This window comes from Microcebus murinus, chromosome 14 (assembly GCF_040939455.1).
Source record: "Microcebus murinus isolate Inina chromosome 14, M.murinus_Inina_mat1.0, whole genome shotgun sequence".
NCBI lineage: Eukaryota > Metazoa > Chordata > Mammalia > Primates > Cheirogaleidae > Microcebus > Microcebus murinus.
This window is the reverse complement of record NC_134117.1, coordinates 32,269,759-32,290,302: the sequence shown is the minus strand read 5'-3', so window position 1 is coordinate 32,290,302 and position 20,544 is coordinate 32,269,759. Positions and strand designations below refer to the sequence as shown.

At 39.9% G+C, this 20,544-nt stretch overlaps 1 protein-coding gene across 3 annotated transcripts in view; it reads right to left on the bottom strand.

Annotated features, from left to right (window-relative positions):
- Nucleotides 1–9,015, bottom strand: part of IDE (insulin degrading enzyme) — an 86,194-nt gene extending 77,179 nt beyond the window's left edge. Inside the window, exons 1-2 of one of the 3 annotated variants that reach the window (XM_076009982.1) lie at nt 8,833–8,939; nt 126–173 (exon numbers count right to left, since the gene is read on the bottom strand). Coding sequence is in view for 2 of the 3 variants with exons in the window: in XM_076009981.1 (XP_075866096.1) it covers nt 8,833–8,930 (98 nt within the window). In the remaining variant the exon portion in view is untranslated. Of the gene's footprint in view, nt 1–125; nt 174–8,832 lie in introns of all 3 variants that reach the window. The other 2 variants (XM_076009981.1, XM_076009980.1) reach the window with 2 other exon arrangements.
- Between the last annotated feature and the right edge of the window lie 11,529 nt (nt 9,016–20,544).

Sequence of the window (20,544 nt, the reverse complement as noted above, 5' to 3'; positions counted from 1 at the left end):
TGTTCTGACTTCCTCAACTCTACTAGAGATGCCAAGCTACCTCTAGGGAGGTAGATAATATAATGGCCAACCCTTAAGGTTCTTGAGTAAGCCCAGATGAATTCACATCTGGCTAAGCCACTTACTAGCTGTGTATCCTTGATCAAGTTAACCTCTTTGAGCCTCAGTCTCATCTGAAAGAAAAAAAAAGATAACAATAACATCTTCTTAGAGAATTTTTGTGGCTATAAACAAAACAACATATGGAAAGCTCCTAATATAACATATAACAGGCATTTGATAAATATCAGCTACTAAGCCAGGGGTGGGGAAACCTGTGGCCTTAAAGCCACACGTGGCCTTCTTTCTAGGTCCTTAAATGTGGCCTTTTGACTTAATTCAAATCTTACAAAACAAATCTTTTTATTTTTATTAATACATTTTTGCCTTTTACATTTTTATTTTTATTTTTTTTTTATTTTTTATTTTTTTTTTTTTTTTGAGACAGAGTCTCGCTTTGTTGCCCAGGCTAGAGTGAGTGCCGTGGCGTCAGCCTAGCTCACAGCAACCTCAAACTCCTGGGCTCAAGGGATCCTCCTGCCTCAGCCTCCCAAGTAGCTGGGACTACAGGCATGCGCCACCATGCCCGGCTAGTTTTTTCTATATATATTAGTTGGCCAATTAATTTCTTTCTATTTACAGTAGAGACGGGGTCTCGCTCTTGCTCAGGCTGGTCTCGAACTCCTGACCTCGAGCAATCCGCCCGCCTCGGCCTCCCAAAGTGCTAGGATTACAGGCGTGAGCCACCTCGCCCGGCCTACATTTTTATTTTTAAAATGAATGTATTTAAAATACCAAATAATAAAATAAGTGTCAACAAAATAATTGTTCCACTAGCACATTTAGAAGATTAGTAAGTCATAAGGGCTAAATCGATGGCTGCTATGTTCAGAGCTCAGTTCTAACTCCCCCGTCTGACTGCTGCCACTACTACAGGAGGCTGGTTGGACAGTTTATGGGGGTAGAGTATACCAGCCTGTTATTAGCTTTTGACAATATTGGGTTTTTGTTTGAACTGGAATTTGTGAATAGTTGCAAAGCTTGACAGTATTTTTTAATGCTATCTGCTTAATAGCCTGCCATGTCAAAGAAGACCAAGAAAATGCTGAAGGAAGAAAACAGATTTTTAATGAGGATTGGAAATTGTAATATGATCTTGTTTCTGCTAAGGATAAGACAATTTGCTTGTTTTGTGATACTGCAATATCAACATTAAAGAAATTCAATGGTCATCAGCATCATTACACTCATAAGGACCACAAATATTTTAAATTAGAGGGAGAGGCGCAAAGATTGTATTGTAGAAATAAAAAGATAAAAAGCAAAAGCAAAGACAATTCTTTCAAGCATCAATAAGACCTGGAAATAATGCCACTGAAAGCAACTTTTTTTTTTTTTTTGATTGGTGCTTCTTTTTTTTTTATTTTGGAATATTATGGGGGTACAGATTTTAAGGTTTCAATAAATGCCCTTCCCCCCCACTCTGAAAGCAACTTTTAAAGTAGCTTATATACTTGGGAAAAAAGTGAAGCCATTCAGTGATGTAGAAACTGTGAAAGAATGCATTGGATGCAATGGATGCTTAGAGTCCAATAATGTTTCAAAGTACAAACTGCCTTCTTCAAGGAGAATCATAACTGCCTTCAACTGAACAAAACAACTTCATGCACTACTTCAAAAAGAAAATATACATTATTCAATCACTTCAGATGAATCAACTGATATTACTGACTCACCACAAGTTTTATTTTTATTTTTTTAAATATGCATGTCTATTTTATTTTCATTAGAAAAATATTATCTATATAAAATTTTGGTCCACTACCTTCTCTGACCTAGACCTTTACTATTCATATTTAAATACTCTAATTTTACTTAACTAAAAGTAGAATCACAAATCTAACATGAGAACTAAATATTTCACATCATAAATTTGATTAGTTATGCTTCTGATTATTTCTCAGAAACAATAACTCATCTTTCCTACCTGTTATTTCCCTTTTACTTTTATTTATTTGAGTAAACTATGTAATGAGTATCTCTTTCCTACATTCAGTCATATGGGTGTACATAAGTGTAACATACACCAGCAGTTGTATTCATCATCTAATTTAATTCATGTTCGACTACCTTTATTATATGGTATTTCCATAACTTCAGATCTTTTAGTCAAGCTTATGCTTTCATCAATTGTAAAAGAGGTTAATTAAGATGTTACATCAACTGCAAAAATTAAGATATTAAAAATTCCTAACTCAACACTAGGCCCACTTATAGTGATGCTGTTGTGAAAAGTCCTTGGAACAGCTACTGCTTCAATTTCAATTCTGCCTCCTTTGGGCAAAGCAGCAACCTGGTAAGCAGCTCTTGCAAGAAAATTACTCTTGAAATACTGTTTGTAGATGCCATTGATATAGTATCAAAGTCATTTATGTCAGCAAGCAAAACAGTTGTTTTTACCACATTAGTGAAGTCAAAGCCTGTAGCTTTCAGAATTTCACCCATGTTTTTAAGAGCTTGTTTAACTTCTACTGCTACCCCTCCTGGCACAAGCTGTCCACTTGACAGGTCCATGCCTATCTGTCCTGAAATATAAACAGTCCTGTCATGAAATTGGACTGAATTTGGTAAATTTAGTGAGTCTACAGATGGTGTACCTTCCATGACAGGAATACATGAAGGGTTTATTGCACAGATAAAAAAGATATTAACAGATCCACATGCTCTCATTTCTTTTCACTGTATCTTGCATCAGCAAAATCTCTGTACTAAAGCTACTATTTTAAGTGGCACTTTGCAACAAGTTATAACTATTGTTAACTCTATTCCTGCAAATGCAGCACAGCATGGTCAATTTGGTAACATGTTGAAGTTGAACTTTGAGGTATTCAGTGTAGATTTGCTTTATCATCCTAAAGTGCATTGGCTAAGCAGGAACATTTGTTAGCCAAAATTTTATCTCTCTGAGAATACATGGTTAAATTGTATGAAGAACAGAATCAGCTAGGCGAATTATTTAAAGATTTCTATAGGAATGCAGCATGTCAAATCAAACGACTTGAATATTTCTTTGCAATATAAAACTAACTCTATATATGATATGTGGCAAAAAAATGCAAGCATTTCAAAAAAAGCTATCCTTTTTCAAAATACTACTTCTTCAAAAGAAATTTAAGATGAACATTTTCCCCAGTTAGCAAAGGTCATTGATGAGCAGGATGATATATGGCAGTGGTCCTCAAACTTTTTAAACAGGGGGCCAGTTCACTGTCCCTCAGACCGTTGGAGGGCCGGACTATAGTTTAAAAAAAACTATGAACAAATTCCTATGCACATTGCATATATCTTATTTTAAAGTAAAAAAAACAAATGAGCAAAAACACCCGCATGTGGCCCATAGTTTGAGGATGCCTGATATATGGGAATCATTTGAAGAATACACAGCTGTTATAGACCTATTAATTGGAGAATAAATGAAAGGTTCACTGACTTTGAGAATCAGGACATCACACCCAAATTAGCATTTTGGGCTCACCTACTAGATATCACCAAGACACCTAAAGAACTACAGGTGGAATTGATTGACCTCTCAGTAGATGACATTTTAAAGTCACTGTTTGACAGTAAGCAAGATTCAACTGAAATATAGAAAAATGCCCTAAAATATCCATGCCTTTGGCAACATGCCCAAAAAGTGCTTTCTTGTTTTCAACCACTTAATTTCTGCAAATCTACCTAACCCAAAGCAAGAAGCCCTTAAGATCACAAGTGACTGATATCCATCTAGAGAATCAACTGAAACGGCTGGACCTCCATGCTGCAACCAAATATTCAAATACTTTCCAACAAAAAGCAGACACAACAAAGTTGACTAACTTTAAAATTCACAAATTGTTTTCATTTTTTGAAATTATTAAGTACATAATAGTTAGATTTTTACAAAATAATGAACATTTTTAAGTATATCTAATTGAAGTTGCTGGAATGTGGCCTTATTTAATTACAGCTAAATTAATGCACCCTTCCAACATGAAAAGGTTCCCCACCCCTGTACTAAACCTTTTATAGTTAATATTATCAGCAGCAGTGAGAGCCTTACAGCTGAATCTACTTAGATTCCACCACAAGTCAATCTTGTTCTAGGCTCTGGATCCACTTCCTATCATTAAGCAGAGAAAAATTTTTAAAAACCCTAGTAGCAGCTCAGTATTCATCAACCTGGTTCTGATACTTTAACTGAACTCTTCCCCTGAGCTACCAACCTACAAATAGATCATCATTTTCATTCCTTTCAGGACGCTTAGGACTGCTCAGTCCTGTCCTCTATCCTCAGGAAGTTGGATGGCTTCCTGAGAATAACATCCAGCCCTAAAGTGCCTACAAGATTGTGCCACTGTGCCCCACCACTGTACCCAACCAACCTGTTCTCTTGGCATGCCTTTGGAAAACCAGCCACCTGCTGGGCAGGACAAACATCTCAACTGGCTGAACTTCTTACAGCCTGCAGCTGAATCTCCCCACAAGAGTCTTTCCTATCCTGGTGGCCCCTCCTAGTTTAGGGTCACCTCAGCAGTAATCTCGAAGTCACTCAGGCGCAAGACCTTACCTAGGCTTCTTTGACTCCTCCATTCCATCCCACTCAATCAGTAACTAAAGCCAGGTGAATCTTTCCCATGTCTCCTGCAGACACTCTCCTTTCCTTGTCATTTGTAGTACATTTTGTCCTGCATCAATCTCTGCCTGCATTTCAAACTGTGCTTCCAAAACCAGCCAGATTAGTTGTCCAAAAACAAAGCTTTCATATGTCATTCTATTGCTCAAAAAGTATCTGAGGCGCTCTACTTTCTATAGGATAAAATCTTACTGCCCTTTGATTATATAGTGAATTTTCCTACTTCTGAACCTTTGCTCATACTACTTCTTCTGTCTAAATTATTCTCTCCACTCCCCTTCGCTGTTCATCCAAATTTTTATTTCCTTCAAAAACACTTTCTCAAATCCTATGTTCTCTGTGAAGCTCTTCCTGATCTCACTGCTAGAACAGTATTCTGAGCAGAAAGAGAACAGTGCCAATGATCTGAGGCAAGAGTGAGTCAAGCAAGGAGACCAGTGTAACTGGAGTGGAGTGAGTGATTATTTTGGAAACAAGATCAGAGAGGTGGAGAGAGGCCAGATCTCACAGGGCCTTTCTGGCCACTGTCAGGACTTTGTCTTTAAATCTGAGCAAAATGGGGATCAGCTGCAAAGTTTTAAGCATTACGTAGTAAAGAAGTGACATGACTTGAATTTCAAAAAAATCATGCTGCCAGTGGCGACAAGAACAGATTATATGTAGAGAGGCAAGTGCAGAAGCAAAGAAACTGGTTAAGAGGCTATTATATTAATCTGTGTATAAGTGAGTAATATGGACCACGGCAGTGACAGTGGAGATAGTGAAAAGTGGTCAGAATCTGGATCTACATGCTACCTGCATGAGGGATCTAAGAACAAGAAAGAAGTCAAAGATGACTCGAAGTTATTAGCTTAAACAAATAGAAGAGACAGACATTAACTGAAATGGGATGAACATGAGGAAGGTGGTGGTTTTGGAGAAGATCTTGAGGTATACTTTGGGCATGATTAGTTTACTAACATCTAAGGGAAAATGTTGAGTGGGAAGTTTACTACCTAAGTCTGAAATTAAGGAGAGAGGTTCTGGCTAGAGACATACATTTGGGAGTTGTCAAAATACAGATTGTGCCTATCTTACAGAATTTCCGTGATGGCAGTTATGTTCAAATCTGCACTGCCTCATATGGTAGCCCCTAGCTACATGTAGACTGAAATGTGGCTAGGGCAACTGAGGAAGTGAATTGTTAATTTCAGTTAATTTAATTTAAATAGGCACATGTGGCTTGTGACTCCATGTTGGACAACTATATATAGATAGCACTGAAAGCAATGTGATTGCATGAGAACTGTGGGATTAGAGAAATAAAGATGAGAGAAAAAAGATTAAAAAGAAAGTAAAAGAAAAAAAAGAACTTTTTAAAATTTAACAAAAAATTCCAACCTGAGCAAGAGTGAGAACCCATCTCTACAAAAAATAGAAAAATTAGCCAGGTGTGGTGGCAGTTCACAACCCGTAGTCCCAGCTACTTGGGAGGCTGAGGGAGGAGGATCACTTGAGCCCAGGAGTATGAGGCTGAAGTGAGCTATAAACGTGCCACTGCACTCTAGCCCAGGCGACAGCACAAGACCATGTCTCAAAAAAAAAAAAAAAAAAAACTGAAAAATTGAAAAATATAAAAAAGGAAAAAAAATAAGAGGTAGTATATGGTTAAATATCAAATAGATGTTTCAAAATTATTAAGTTCAGAAAAGGGAAGAATAACTGTTTGACCTGTAAAACAAGTCTGTTTGACCTTTGTAAAACAAAGTCTAAAGAGAAGGATGAATTTAGTCATACAAAGGAAAGAAAAGAGAAAAAAGGCATTCCAAAGTGGGGAATGAATAGGTCATGTACAGGAGACCTTATACTGGTAAGTCTGACTGGAGAAGAGGACAGGCAGGTTGAAAAGTTAGACTAGGGCCTGCCAACAGGATGTTTAAATGCTGGGTCAAGAAGTTTGGACTTGATCAGAACCATTGGTGGCATCTAAGCAAGACAGTAGCATGAGGAAAGTGTGGCCATCTCTGTGAACACATTCTTCCTACTATACACAGGATTGATTACCTTCCTTAAGATCTGAATACGTGGTAGCTTCAGATGTGAGTACTTTCCCTCCTAAAACAATGCCCTGATCACTTGAGTTGGACCTGTCTTTTCCTTAACAGTTTTAGGGTAGAGCATTCTAGATGATTGAGGTTATCTCATTCATTATGCTCTGAATCCCCCAGGGCTTCCCTCTCGGAGAACCTTATCTTGAAACTCTTGTTGGTCAACCTACACCTTGGACTTCATCACAGTGAATAGCTGGAGGGAGTGGGGTACACAGAGAAAATCTAACTGTAATTAAAACATACAAACCACTTAGTTGTATTAAACTATTAAAACTGATGCTTTCTTTAAAAATCAAAAATTCTGTACGTGGGGGACAAGTCTAACCTATCAATGAACAAAAATGGTCTGAGCCAAAAGAGAGCAAAAGGAGGAATCCTGCCTATGCTCATCACCCTGACCTTTCTAAGTTCAGGGATCCTTTTGCCTGTTGTAGCAGATTTTGTGGTGTAGTGGGAAATAGAGGAGGGAGAACAAGTTCCACAAATTCATTTGCATTAGCCCATTTTAGTACTATTGCTACCACCCTAATATAGGTAGTAAAGACTAAGTCCCAACAGATTTCTCTGCTTCAGGTATCTCTCCACTCCCTTACATCCTGGACACAGCATCAAACTAATTTTCTAAACTACCAGTTTCATCAGATCATCCCCCTACCTAGCTAAAAAACTCTTAATGGCTCCCCATCTACTATTCGCTGGAAAAATCCCAACTAAAATTTAAGGCCCAGGCTAGCATTATCCTACTCTTATAATACAGGACCTTGTGTCCTCATAATTCCCCAGAGAAATTCTCTAAAGCTCCAACCAGACTAATCTGCTCACTGTCCCCCATCACAAACTGCTCGCACACTTAGGCCAGATTACGCCCACGTTGTAGCCACACTCCACCCCTTCTGCCATTCCTTCAAAGGCCAGCCTAGCCCCACTCTTCTATTTCTGCTTCTCCACCTGTGCTCCTAAAGCACACACCACCCTTCCTGACCATCTTCTGACCCTCCTCAACACATCCCTTTTAGCTGACTCTATCATTCCTCAAAGTTCCTTGGAAGGCAGACCACATACGTATACAAAGGGTCTATCACAGTGCCCTGCACTTAGCAGGTCCTGGATATTATTGACCAAAACCAGGAGGGGTTCAAATAATGTTATCTAAGTAGGGCAAGATCACACCGCCTATCTTTACCAATTCTTCAGCATTCACAGTAAACGGTATTTAGCGTTCACTGCAAGACTAGCATACGTATTCGTACAAATTTCTAGTATACGAGTACGCAGAGCAGCGGTAAAGTGGAGGGAGCACGCCACCGAACGGCAAAAAACCTGCGTCCTAATCCTGGCTTTGCCACAATCGCTGCAACTGTGGGGAAATCACACAATCTCTCTGAACCTCAGCTGACTCAGGTGTGAAACAAGGGAACTGCTGTGGAGGATCCCAAGTTATCTTTCGGCTCCCAAATGCCCCCCGACAAGAAACACAACACTCATCTACTCGACCGAGCGGAGGCAGGCAAACTTTTACAATACCCAACGCGGGCATTTCCACACAGTCCTGGAAGCTCAGTGCCCACAGGAAAGGACAGGGCTGAGAGCAAGGTGAGAAGCGTTCTCCCAGGACTCGCCCGAATCCTTCACCCCGTGGCAAGGGGGCCGGCGGCGGGCTCCCGGCCCCTCACAGGCAGACTCCCCGACAGTGGCGCGGCACAGCGCGGCCCCCGGGAGCAGGCCGAGGTGACCCGCGCCCCTAGCACTTGTGGCACACGCCAGGTGACCCCGGGTCACGGCCCCCGTCTGCCCTCACCGGCCGAGGGCGCCCCCACTCTGGGCCAGGACCCTCGCTTCCGCCCGGCGAGCCGCGCTTCCCGGCGCTAGCGCGGCCTCAGCGCGGCCGTCCGGGCCCCAGGCCGGCGGGACCGGCGGCGTGAGGGGCGACAGCGGCGGCGGCTTTAAGTGCTGAATCACCACTTTGCAACCCGAGCGCCAAACCACCGTGACCTACGGGCCCCGAGGGCCCGGGCGCTCCGCTCCGCTTACCCACAGAGGCGCTCCGGGGGCGGGAGGCGGGCGCCGAGGACGGAACGGAAGGTGCTGGGCAGTGCGGGATGCAGCAGCCACGCTAGCCGGTACCGCATACCCCAGCGCAGCCGCCAGGATCACCGCGAACGCTTCCTGCTTGTGCAGCGAGCCGGCCCTGCGCACTGCGCATGCCCAGTCCGCCGCGCCGCGCCGTCTCCCGGGAGCCGCCAAGAGGTAGCCGCTCCGGGTTTTGCCTGGAGCCGGACCGGGAGGGGGCAGTGGGACGGCGGGCGGCCCAGGCCTGAGCTGGCGGCGGGCGGGACTGGGTTGTCTGGGGAACCCCAGGGGCCCAGTAACCAGCCTTTCCTAGGCAGGAAGGGTCCCAGCTGAGTCACACCCGGGCGCGCTTGTGAGGGCGGCGGGTGTATCTGGCTGTTGGGTGTGTGGGGTGGTGCTCTTGATCACCGAGAGGGCACACAGAGCCATGTTTTCTGAGGTACCCCTATTGGCTAGGGCCTTCGGCCCTGCAGGTGATGAAACAAGGTCGGTGATTTCAGCAGCCTCACAGAAACGAATCTGCGGCGGGCGTGCGGCCCGCGGGCTCCCTCTAGAGCGCGGTTGGGACTTGGACTGCGAGGGCAAAGACGCGTCCGAGACCCGGCTGGGGTGGGGGTTGGGAGTGATTCAGACTGGGCATCTGCCAGGGGGAGGCCAGGACCTGGGGGGAAGTTTCCAAACTGGGAAAGCTAACAACTCTTAAGAGGATGGTGGAGATGAGACAGGCCACAGCTAAACAGGCTTTCGTGGACATTCAAATCCGGAGTAGAAACTACTACTCTGTGCTAGTACTACTATTGTCAGTCTACTTCAGTCATTACTTCTAAGACAAGGAATTTTCTCCTTGGTGCTTTATCGTGCTTTCGAACAACCTCACTGTTGTTGGAAAGACAGAGCCAGAACATACATTTTACAGGATCTTTAAGGAAGACTGTGATTAAGGATGATGACTTCCCAGCTTAAGTATTTTTAGGTTTCTCAAGTGGCAGATCAAAGACTGCAGCCAAAAACAATGTCTTGAATCTTATTTTTTTTTTTAAGAATTATAATTTTTTTCTTTTTTTCTTTTTTTTAGGGACAGGGTCTCGCTATGTTGCCCAGGCTGGAGTGCAGTAGCTATTTACAGGTGCAATCCCACTGCTGATCAGCACGGGAGTTTTGACCTGCCCTGAATCCTATTATTGATGCAAATGGTAATTCAGTAGGAGAATCCCTTAACCAAGTTGATGCTTTGTCAAACAGGTACCCAGAGACCTTGTTTTTTGCAATGCAGTTTCACTTAAAGGTAAACCTTTGGATGGAAACTGAGGTAAAAATTACTGCAAGTTAGGGCAGGGCATGGTGGCTCACACTTGTAATCCTAGTACTCTGGGAGGCCGAGATAGGAGGGTTGCGTACAAGAGTTTCAGATTGCTATGAACTAGACTGACACCACGCCATGGCATGGCACTCTAGCCTGGGCAACAGAGCGAGACTGTCTTAAAAAAAATCTGGTAATAAAATCTATTAAGAAAATAATTTTTTTAAATTATTGCAAGCTTCCTGGTGGTATATGCAACTACATAGTTTTAAAAACCTTTAAGTTTCTGCTTTCGGAAGTAGGAAAAAAAATAAAATTTTAAAAAATAATAATAATTAAAAAAAACCTTTAAGTTACTAGTCCCAACACAGACTAGACTAGATGATCACCTTGTAGCAGCTCCTCTGAGTATTAGTGCAGAATTTCTGAATACATTTATGCTCCATTTATTAATGTAATCTATATATGGGTCAAGGGTGGATTCTGTTTTGTAGGGCCTTAAACATACAATTTGGGAGACCCCTTTAAGAAATAGAATGCAAATTATGAATATAAGATTAGCAATCAAATTAAAATTAATATTTAGAGGCACAGTGGCTCACACCTGTAATCCCAGCACTTTGGGAGGCTAAGGCAGGAGGATCACTTAAGGCCAGGAGTTCAAGACCAGCCTGAGGAACATAGCAAGACCCTATTTCAGGGCTGGGCACAGTGGCTCACGCCTGTAATCCTAGCACTCTGGGAGGCCGAGGCCGGCAGATTGCTCAGGGTCAGGACTTCAAAACCAGCCTGAGCAAGAGTGAGACCCCGTCTCTACTATAAATAGAAATAAATTAATCGGCCAACTAATATATATAGAAAAAATTAGCCGGGCATGGTGGCGCATGCCTGTAGTCCCAGCTACTCGGGAGGCTGAGGCAGTAGGATCGCTTGAGCCCAGGAGATTGAGGTTGCTGTGAGCTAGGCTGATGCCATGGCACTCACTCTAGCTTGGGTAAAAAAGTGAGTCTCTTTGTCTCAAAAACAAAAAAAAATCCTATTTCTACGAAAATAGAAATATTAGCCAGGCTTGGTGGCCTGTGCCTGTAGTCCCAGTTACTGAAGAGATTGAAGCAGAAGGATTGCTTTAGCCCAAAAGTTTGATGTTGCAGTGAGCTATGATGATGTGACTGCACTCTAGCCTGGCAATAGAGCCAGACACTATCTAAAACAAAAACAACAACAAAATGTAGAGAAAATAATCACAACAAATGACTCAAGACTTGGAGATTTGGGACCCTTTCTTCTGAGATTTCTTTAGGCTATTTATTAGAAATGCTTATGTAGAAATGCTTCCAAAGTGTAACTGGCTCCCCCTATATAACTCCCAGGTTGGGGCCTGTACAAGTGAGGGGCTGTGAAGTTTAAACTTCATTAGCTTCATGATAAATTTCTCTCTGGTTGGAGTGTATGTACTAGATATGAAAGGATAATATTAATATAGTCTCAATACAGAGGAGGTGGAAAAAAAGAAACTAACAATATTGAGAGTCTACTCTGTCTTGCATTGTACATAGATCCTTCATTAATCTGCACAATCACACACTGAAATGGATATTCCCCACTTACCAGAGATAAGAAAGCTGTGACTCAGAGAGGTTAAGTAACTTACCAACAAAATGCACTAAAAGAGTAGAGTTGTAATTTAAACCTAGGACTTTCTGATTCCCAAACCTGTGATTCTTTCATACACTCATTTGTTGACTTGACAAATATTTATTGAGTACCTTCTAAGTACTAGCTGTTAGAAAGGTGCTAGGGATACAGCAGTGGACAAAAAAGACAAAAGTTTCTGTCTTCGTGGAGCTTAAATTCTAACTGTGTGAAGAAAACAGACAATAAACAAGGAAGTAAATAAGTGATATGAAGAAAAAAACAGAATAAGGGAACAAGAAGTAATATAGTAGGGGACTATTTTAAATGGGATGGTCAGGAAAGACCTCTTTGAAGAGGTGGCATTTGAACTGAGCCTAGAATGATGAGAAAAAGTGGGCAATGTGAAGATCTGTGGTATAACCTTGACCATGCTCACACAAACCAGTATGATGTGTAAACCACCTAGAGAACTAGTTTAGAAGCAGAAAACAGTAATGCACTGAAATCATTCCTTAGACACATATTCAAATATGAGTATTCTAATATACATGAAGCCAAATATAAATTATTTTTTGGTTTATCTGCTCTAAGTCCCTTCCATTACCCCAGATAGAATAAAGTTTACCACAGAGCTGAGTCAGGAGTTCCTAATGAGTTGAAAGAAATATGTATGTGTGTGTGTATATATATATATATATATATATATATTTTTTTTTTTTTTTTTTTTGAGACAGAGTCTCACTTTGTTGCCCAGGCTAGAGTGAGTGCCGTGGCATCAGCCTAGCTCACAGCAACCTCAAACTCCTGGACTCAAGCAATCCTACTACCTCAGCCTCCTAAATAACTGGGACTACAGGCATGCGCCACCATGCCCGGCTAATTTTTTCTATATATATTAGTTGGCCAATTAATTTCTTTCTATTTATAGTAAAGACGGGGTCTCGCTCTTGCTCAGGCTGGTTTTGAAGTCCTGACCTTGAGCAATCTGCCCGCCTCAGCCTCCCAGAGTGCTAGGATTACAGGTGTTAGCCACTGCGCCCGGCCTGAAATATGTATATATTAAAGGGAAAAAAAAAGAAGCCCAGTGGTGGCAGATTGGCACTTATTTTCTAATTGGTAATGTCAGGAAAATAATGTCTTTTGAACTAAGCTAATGTATTATCTTGTTATATATATTCAAAATTAAAATCTGAATTCTGAATCCAACAGCTCAAAATTTTGTGGTAATAGCTAAAGAGAAGGGACTCCTAAGTAATTAATAATGAACCAAAATTTAAAGTCAGTTTTATAATAGTTTTGGCTGGAATGGGAAGAAGATAATTCCTAAAGAAAAGGACATTCCTGATGTGTTTCCAGTTACCAGTGCCCCAGAGTCTTGCGTGAGCCTAACATACTTATTTTAAAAATGTATAATTTGACTCCTAGTACCATATAAGATAAAGTTCCACCATGTTGTATTCTATACCCAACTCACCTGTAGTAGTTTCCTGTGGTTGCCACAACAAATACCACAAATTTAGTGGCTTAAAACAACAAATTTGGCCGGGCTTGGTGGCTCACGCCTGTAATCCTAGCACTCTGGGAGGCCGAGGTGGGCGGATTGCTCAAGGTCAGGAGTTCGAAACCAGTCTGAGCAAGAGCGAGACCCCGTCTCTACTAAAAATAGAAAGAAATTAATTGGCCAACAAATATATAGAGAAAAAATTAGCCAGGCATGGTAGCGCATGCCTGTAGTCCCAGCTACTTGGGAGGGTGAGGAAGGAGGATCGCTTGAGTCCAGGAGTTTGAGGTTGCTGTGAGCTAGGCTGATGCCATGGCACTCACTCTAGCCTGGGCAACAAAGTGAGACTCTGTCTCAAAAAAAAAAAAAAAAAATTTATTCTGTCACAGTCTAAAGGCCAGAAGTTCAAAATTAAGGTGTTGGCAGGGCCACATACCCCACAGAGGATCTGGGTGAGAATCCATTCTTTGCCTCTTACAGCTTCTATTAGTTGCCAGCTTCCTTGGCTTATGGCCACATAAATCCAATCTCTGCCTCCATCTTCACATTACCTTCTCCTTCATGTGCCTTTTCCTCTTCTGTCTCTTCTAAGGACATTTGTCATTGATTTAAGACACAGCTGGGTAATCCAAAATGATCTCATCTTATCCTTAGCTTAATTACATCTGCAAAGACACTTCTTCCAAATAATGTAACATTCACAGGCTCCTGAGATTAGGACATAACTTTTTGGGGTCACCACTCAATTCAGAATGCCACATTTCCAGCCTCTATTATCACCTGCCACTAACTCCAGTTCACACAGTTGTCACAGTTATTGATGCTTACAATACTAACTTGCCAGTGCTCTAGCAATTTCTAAGCCCAGCTGAAATGTCATTGCTTTCACAAAACTTTCCCTTATTTCCATTCTTCACCCGCATTGGAAATAATCACTCCCTGATCATTACCATAGTCTAAAGACACTTATTTGACTCTTAACCTTCTGTATTTGTAAGATGCAAAAGATTAGGAATTATATCTTAGTCATTTTTGTATGACTAAGTCATTTTCTATGACTTGCTCCCACCTGGCAGCAAGCACAGTGCTTAGTAAATGTTTGTCAAATATATATTTGCTAAATCTGATCAAGCCTCTAAATGTAACTACCATTTACAGGAAATATAAGGGATATATGGGACAAACATGCTAAATCACATTATAAGAATGCAATCAGCAAAATTTAGAATGTACAGAACACTACAGCACAATTGACTCAATTTCTTTGATAAATAAATAAAAAAGAGGAAAGAGAAACCTATGGATTAAAGAGGACTTAGAGGCTGGGCGCGGTGGCTCATGCCTGTAATCCTAGCACTCTGGGAGGCCGAGGTGGGCGGATTGCTCGAGGTTGGGAGTTCGAAGACATCCTGAGCGAGACCCTGTCTCTACTAAAAAAAAAAAAATAGAATGAAATTAATTGACCAACTAAAAATATATATACAAAAAAAAAATTAGCCGGGCATGGTGGTGCATGCCTGTAGTCCCAGCTACTTGGGAGGCTGAGGCAGGAGGATCGCTTGAGCCCAGGAGTTTGAGGTTGCTGTGAGCTAGGCTGATGCCATGGCACTCACTCTAGCCAGGGCAACAAAAGTGAGACTCTGTCTCAAAAAAATAAATAAATAAAAAAATAAAAAATAAAAAAAATAAAGAGGACTTAGAATTGACAAACTATGACACACTTTTTATAAAATTTTACATGAAAATGCAAAGGCACAGGAAGATCCAGGCCAATCTTTTTTTAAGACAGGTTCTTTCTCTGTCACCCACACTGGGTACAGTGGGACAGTCATAATTCACTATAATCTCAGACTCACTGTAACCTCAAACTCTTGGGCTGAAGCAATCCCCCTGCCTCAGCCTCCCCAGTAGCTAGGACTACAGGCATGCATCACTACATATAGCTAATTAAAAAAATTTTTTTGAGAGAGAGTCTTGCTATGTTGCCCTGGCTGATCTTGAACTCCTGGCCTGAAGTGATCTTCCCACCTCAGCCTCCCAAAATGCTGGGATTATAAGTATGAACCACCATACCTGCCAAGCCAATCTTGGAGAAGAATCTGTTAAACTTATACTATAAAATATTAAAAATTATTATTAAAACAATATGATGTTAACACAAAGGCAGATAGATAGGCCACAGAAATCAGTTTGGTAGTATCTATTAGAGTTGCAGATATGCAAACCCTATGACCTAGCAATTCTACTTCTAGCTATATACCCAACAGAAATGTGAACATATGTCCATGAAAATATATATACTAGAATGTTCATAGTAGCACAATTAGTAATAGTTCCAAACCAGAAATAATCCAAATGCCTATTAATAGTAAAATACACAGGAAAAAGTAACTGGAATATTCATAGAATGAAATATTGTACAGTAATGAAAATGAACAAATAGAAATTCTATTTAAAAATATGGATAAATCTCACAGATGCTAAAAAAAAAAAAGGCAGACCCAAAAGAGTATATACTAGATGAATCCATTTATATAAAACTAATCTATAGTGCTAGACTTTACCCTTGGGTGGCAGTGACTGACAGGAAGAATGATTGTGTTTTACATGGGTGTGCCCAGTTTTTAAAAATTCATTGAACTTCATTTGTTTACTTTTCTGTTTGCAATATGTCAATAAAATCTTCAAAAAAAAGTTAATCTTCAAAAAACACAAAACAGAAAAAAGAGAGAAACATATTAACCAAATGAAATGTTTGATTCTTGTTCTTGTTTGGATCCTTATTTGAACAAACCCATTGTGAAAAAGGAACATATAAGAGACAACCAGAAAAGTAGGAACATTGACTAGATAGATATTTGATGATATTAAATAATTATGTTAATGTTTTAAGTATGTTAGGGGCTGTGTTTCTTCAGTCCTTTGAGATATATACCAAAATATTAAGAGATTAAATAGACTAGGTGCAATGACTCACACTTGTAATCCTAGCACTTTGGATGGCAGAAGTAGGAGGATTGCTTGAGGCCAGGAGTTCAAGACCAGCCTGAACAAAGTAGTGATACCCTGTCTCTACAAAGCTTAGCCAGGTGTGGTGGTGTGCACCTGTAGTCCCAGCTACTTGGAGACAGAAACAGGAAGATTGCTTGATCCCAGGAGTTTGAGATTTAGGAGTGTGAGGTTGCAGTGAACTGTGATGACACCACTGCACTCTACCCCAAGTGACAAAGTGAGACCTAGTCTCCCCCCCCCAAAAAAAAAGAGAGAGAGAGGAAATAATATGATGCTGGGATTTGATTCAGAGTAATTTAGTGGAAGATGAGGGGGTAGGAGGAAATACATAGAACAGTAATGGCCATGAACTGATAATTGTTGAAACTGGATAATGGATGCCCTGGGGTATTTATTTATTAACATTGGCTGTGGAATAATAAAATCACATTTTCCAAAATACTTTTATCCCAAATCATAGAATATTTACTGACATTGTTGGGCTTCAGAATTATAAAATCATATTTTGCCTAGGGTATTTTTATTATAGAATACTATTTTCTTTGCTTTTATATATATTTGAATTTTTCCATAGTAAGAAGTTTTAAAATGTATATCAGTTTTAAGTACAGCACTATGGTAATAAAATACCTAAAAGCCACATGAATTTTTAAAAATGTTTATAGATGAGTGATTTATTAATTATAAATTTGTAAGAGTTTTCCTAAATGACTCATACTTGCTAGTCCTTAAAGTTAAGCTTGAGTTACTTTATGGACAGTACCTGAAATATTAATATAAAATCTATAATTCATATTTTCCACAATTAAGACTACTCGATTTATCCATTCAACAAATATTATAGGCCCAGGACATGCTTTCAATGTTCAGGATACACCAGAGAAAAGAGCAATCAGGTTTCTATTCTTGTGGATTTACACAATAGTGAGGGAGATAAATAAGTAAATTAATAGTTACATAAAATAATTTCATAATGTGATTAAAATCATATTAGAGTAGCCAGGATGGGTTTTCTTGTTGTCCAGCTTTACCCAAGTAATGGTTCTGGGACTTTCTCTCTATCATCACTACTGCCCTTCAGGGTTCCGGGAGGTAGTAAGGATCTCACCATATTAATGGCATTATGCTGTCCTGGACTGTTGACAACGAGAATGTGCACATGGCACAGTTTAGGTGCGAACTCAGCAAAATTTCAGACCATAGGGGTCAGTGTTTGGCTGGCGTAGCCAGTGTCATAGGAAAGCCAACTTCTGTGGCCCATCTCATGGACTAACTTTCCACCAGATCCTCTCCTCAGATTCCCCCTCCCTCCTTTTCTTTCTCTTCACAGCCCCTGACCTCCATCAGCTTCTTCCCCTCACATTCCTTTCTCTCTCTACCCAATGTCCCAGCCAGGAGTTTCTCACCTAAAGTTTAAAAGCTAGGGAAGGGCAATCATCCGCTTCTCCCCCTATCGCTGTCTTGCTTAGGGCTTCTCTCAGGGCCTTCCCTAAGAAGCTAGTTTGAAAGTTCCAAACACTAAATATTGTTATTTCTCTTTGCATTCCTCCCATGAGTACCCTAATTCCTCTCAGTGCCTTTGGTCTCTAGGGAAGGGTCCTGAGGTTTAGCAAAGAAAGAAAAGCACAGAAAGTAAAATGTTAACATCTTTTTTTGCTATGTGGAGATAGAAAAAAGGGGATTTTATGAGAGAATTTGAGGGGCTACTTCAGATAGACTGGTTGGGGAAGGTCTCTCTGAGGAAGTGACATTTAAGTTGTGGCTCCTTCTTAAGGAAGGACATGAGAACAGGTGAGGGAAAACTTCAGACAGTGGAAACATCAGTCACAAAGGTTTGGAACAAGAAAGAGTCTGACATGTTCCAGAAACTGATGGAAGGCTAGTGAACTAAAAACCTCTTCCTTCCCTTTCTCTCCCAATTAGTCTTTGCTGCTGAGATTCTACTGTCAGAATACAAATCACAACCAAAATCTGGATTTGGCTGAAACTCTTATACTTAAGCATCTTTGGACTTTTTAACAAGTTTATGAACAGTTCATGAACTGTGTTTTTCCCTCAGGTTATAAGCATATGCAAACACGCTTACTATTGTTCTCTTTATACCCACAGACATATAGTAACAGAACCTAACATTATTCTGACAGCTATGAAAAGAGATGGCTAGAGTCAATTACTCCTCTAGTGTTTACTAAAGAATAGCATAGGTGTTGCTCAAGAGCTTAAAATATACAAATAAAAATGATACTCATAAAGAATTTTTAAGGTCTTAGAAGAATGGTTAATGTTATGTTAAATTATATTAATATGTTAATAAAAATTAAGAATGCAAAACTAAATATTCAGTTATTAACTCAATTATTAAAAATATATAAATAGAAAATTAGAACAAAATACATCAAAATATTAATAGTAGTAATCACTGTGTGATAGAAATCTATCTATATATAGGAGTTCCAGAAAGAAAGAAAAGAGAAAACGAGTGAAATGTTCAATGAATAATTCAAAAACATTTCCAAGGAAATGACTTGCCAGACTGAAAGGATTCACTGAATGCCCAATAGATGAAAATAGATGCACACCAAAGCACATCATTGCAAAATTTCAAGTCTAGTCGCTACAATGAAATGTTCAGCTATAAATAGGCATAAGAACCTAAATACAGAGAGGGAGAAAAAAAGAAGAACCTAAATATAGATTGTTAATTTGATAAAAAATTGTAATATTGGGTGTATGGGGAAGGGAGAGGATGATAATGTTTGAGAACTAATTCCTCATCTACCATAAGAATTCAATAAATAATGTTTAAAATTGATTAATCAAAAGGTAACAGTATATACATATTCCTTACAAACATGGAAACATGTAAATGCTAGGAAAAAAAATAGCTAAAAGAGTTGAAAGTAGTGCTTCTGGGATGGAAGTCTGGAGGCATTGGGGTGGGATGGGATGAGGCAGAGAAATACTTTTTTGTCATTATAAGCCTTTTAGAACTATTTAACTTAAAAAAAGATGTCTATGTTTTACTTTAAGAAAAATAAAAATCAGCTGGCACGATAGCTCATACCTATAATGCCAGCACTTTCGGAGGCCCAGACAGGAGGATCACTTGAGCCCAGGGGTTCAAGACCAGCCTGGGCAACATAGTGAAAACCCATCTCTACAAAAAATAAAAATATTAGTCAGGCGTGGTGACTCCAGTCTGTAGTCCTAGCTACTCAGGAGGCTGAGGTGGGAGGATCCCTTGGGAAGTTCAAGGTTACAATGAGCTATGATTAGGCCACTGCACTCCACCCTGGGTGACAAAGTGAGACCCTATTTCTAAATTTAAAAAAAGAAGAAGAAAAATAAAAATCTATTTAAAATAATTTATACAAGAAGTACTCTCTTGAAAGAGAAATACCAGACCAAACACACAGGCAACAATGTTGCATTGGTAAAATCCAGGTTAACAATTATTAAAGTACTAAAAGTCATTTCTAATTGTGGGCAGACTTTTGTTTATTAGCCTGAGTAGTCTGAGCTCTACAAAAGCAGTGTAAAATGACATTTCAGAGACAGCCACCTGTTTAGTGCAACAAAACTGTTACAAATGTCCACAAGACCCTGACCATTCCACTAAACTTTGTCTTTATCTAAGAGTATGATAATTTAGCCTGTGTATTCATTGCTGGGCCTACAATAAGCACTCAATAAGGGGATGATAAAAGTAGATGCATGTACAATTAGTAAACAAAAAATTAGGTGGAGAAGATAGTAGTTAATAGCCTGAGATTGGAATTAGAAGGAATTCTAAGTTCCTTCCCTGATACTTAATAGCTGTACAACTATAGACAACACACCTACTTGGACTGTTTACCAATAAAATAGTGGAAAATAATAGTTTGCACTTCAGAAAGTTGTTCTGAGGATTAAATGAGATGATACACATAAAGCCTTTAGCATAGAGTCTGACAAAGTAAACCCTAGATAAATGGTAGCTATATCTATTAGCAAATGGAGACTCTTGAATTTCTTGCATCAATCCAAAAGACTGTTAATGGAAGTAGTGTTTAGATACTTACTAATGAGAAAGAAAAGAAGAAATAAATATATATATTTTTTTGCCTATTATGTGCCAGGCACTTCATATGTGTTGTTATTTGAATCCTTGCAATAATCGTAATTATTATTATCTCCATTGTACAGTTAAGAAAACCAAAGCTGAGAGAGGTTAAATAATTTCCTT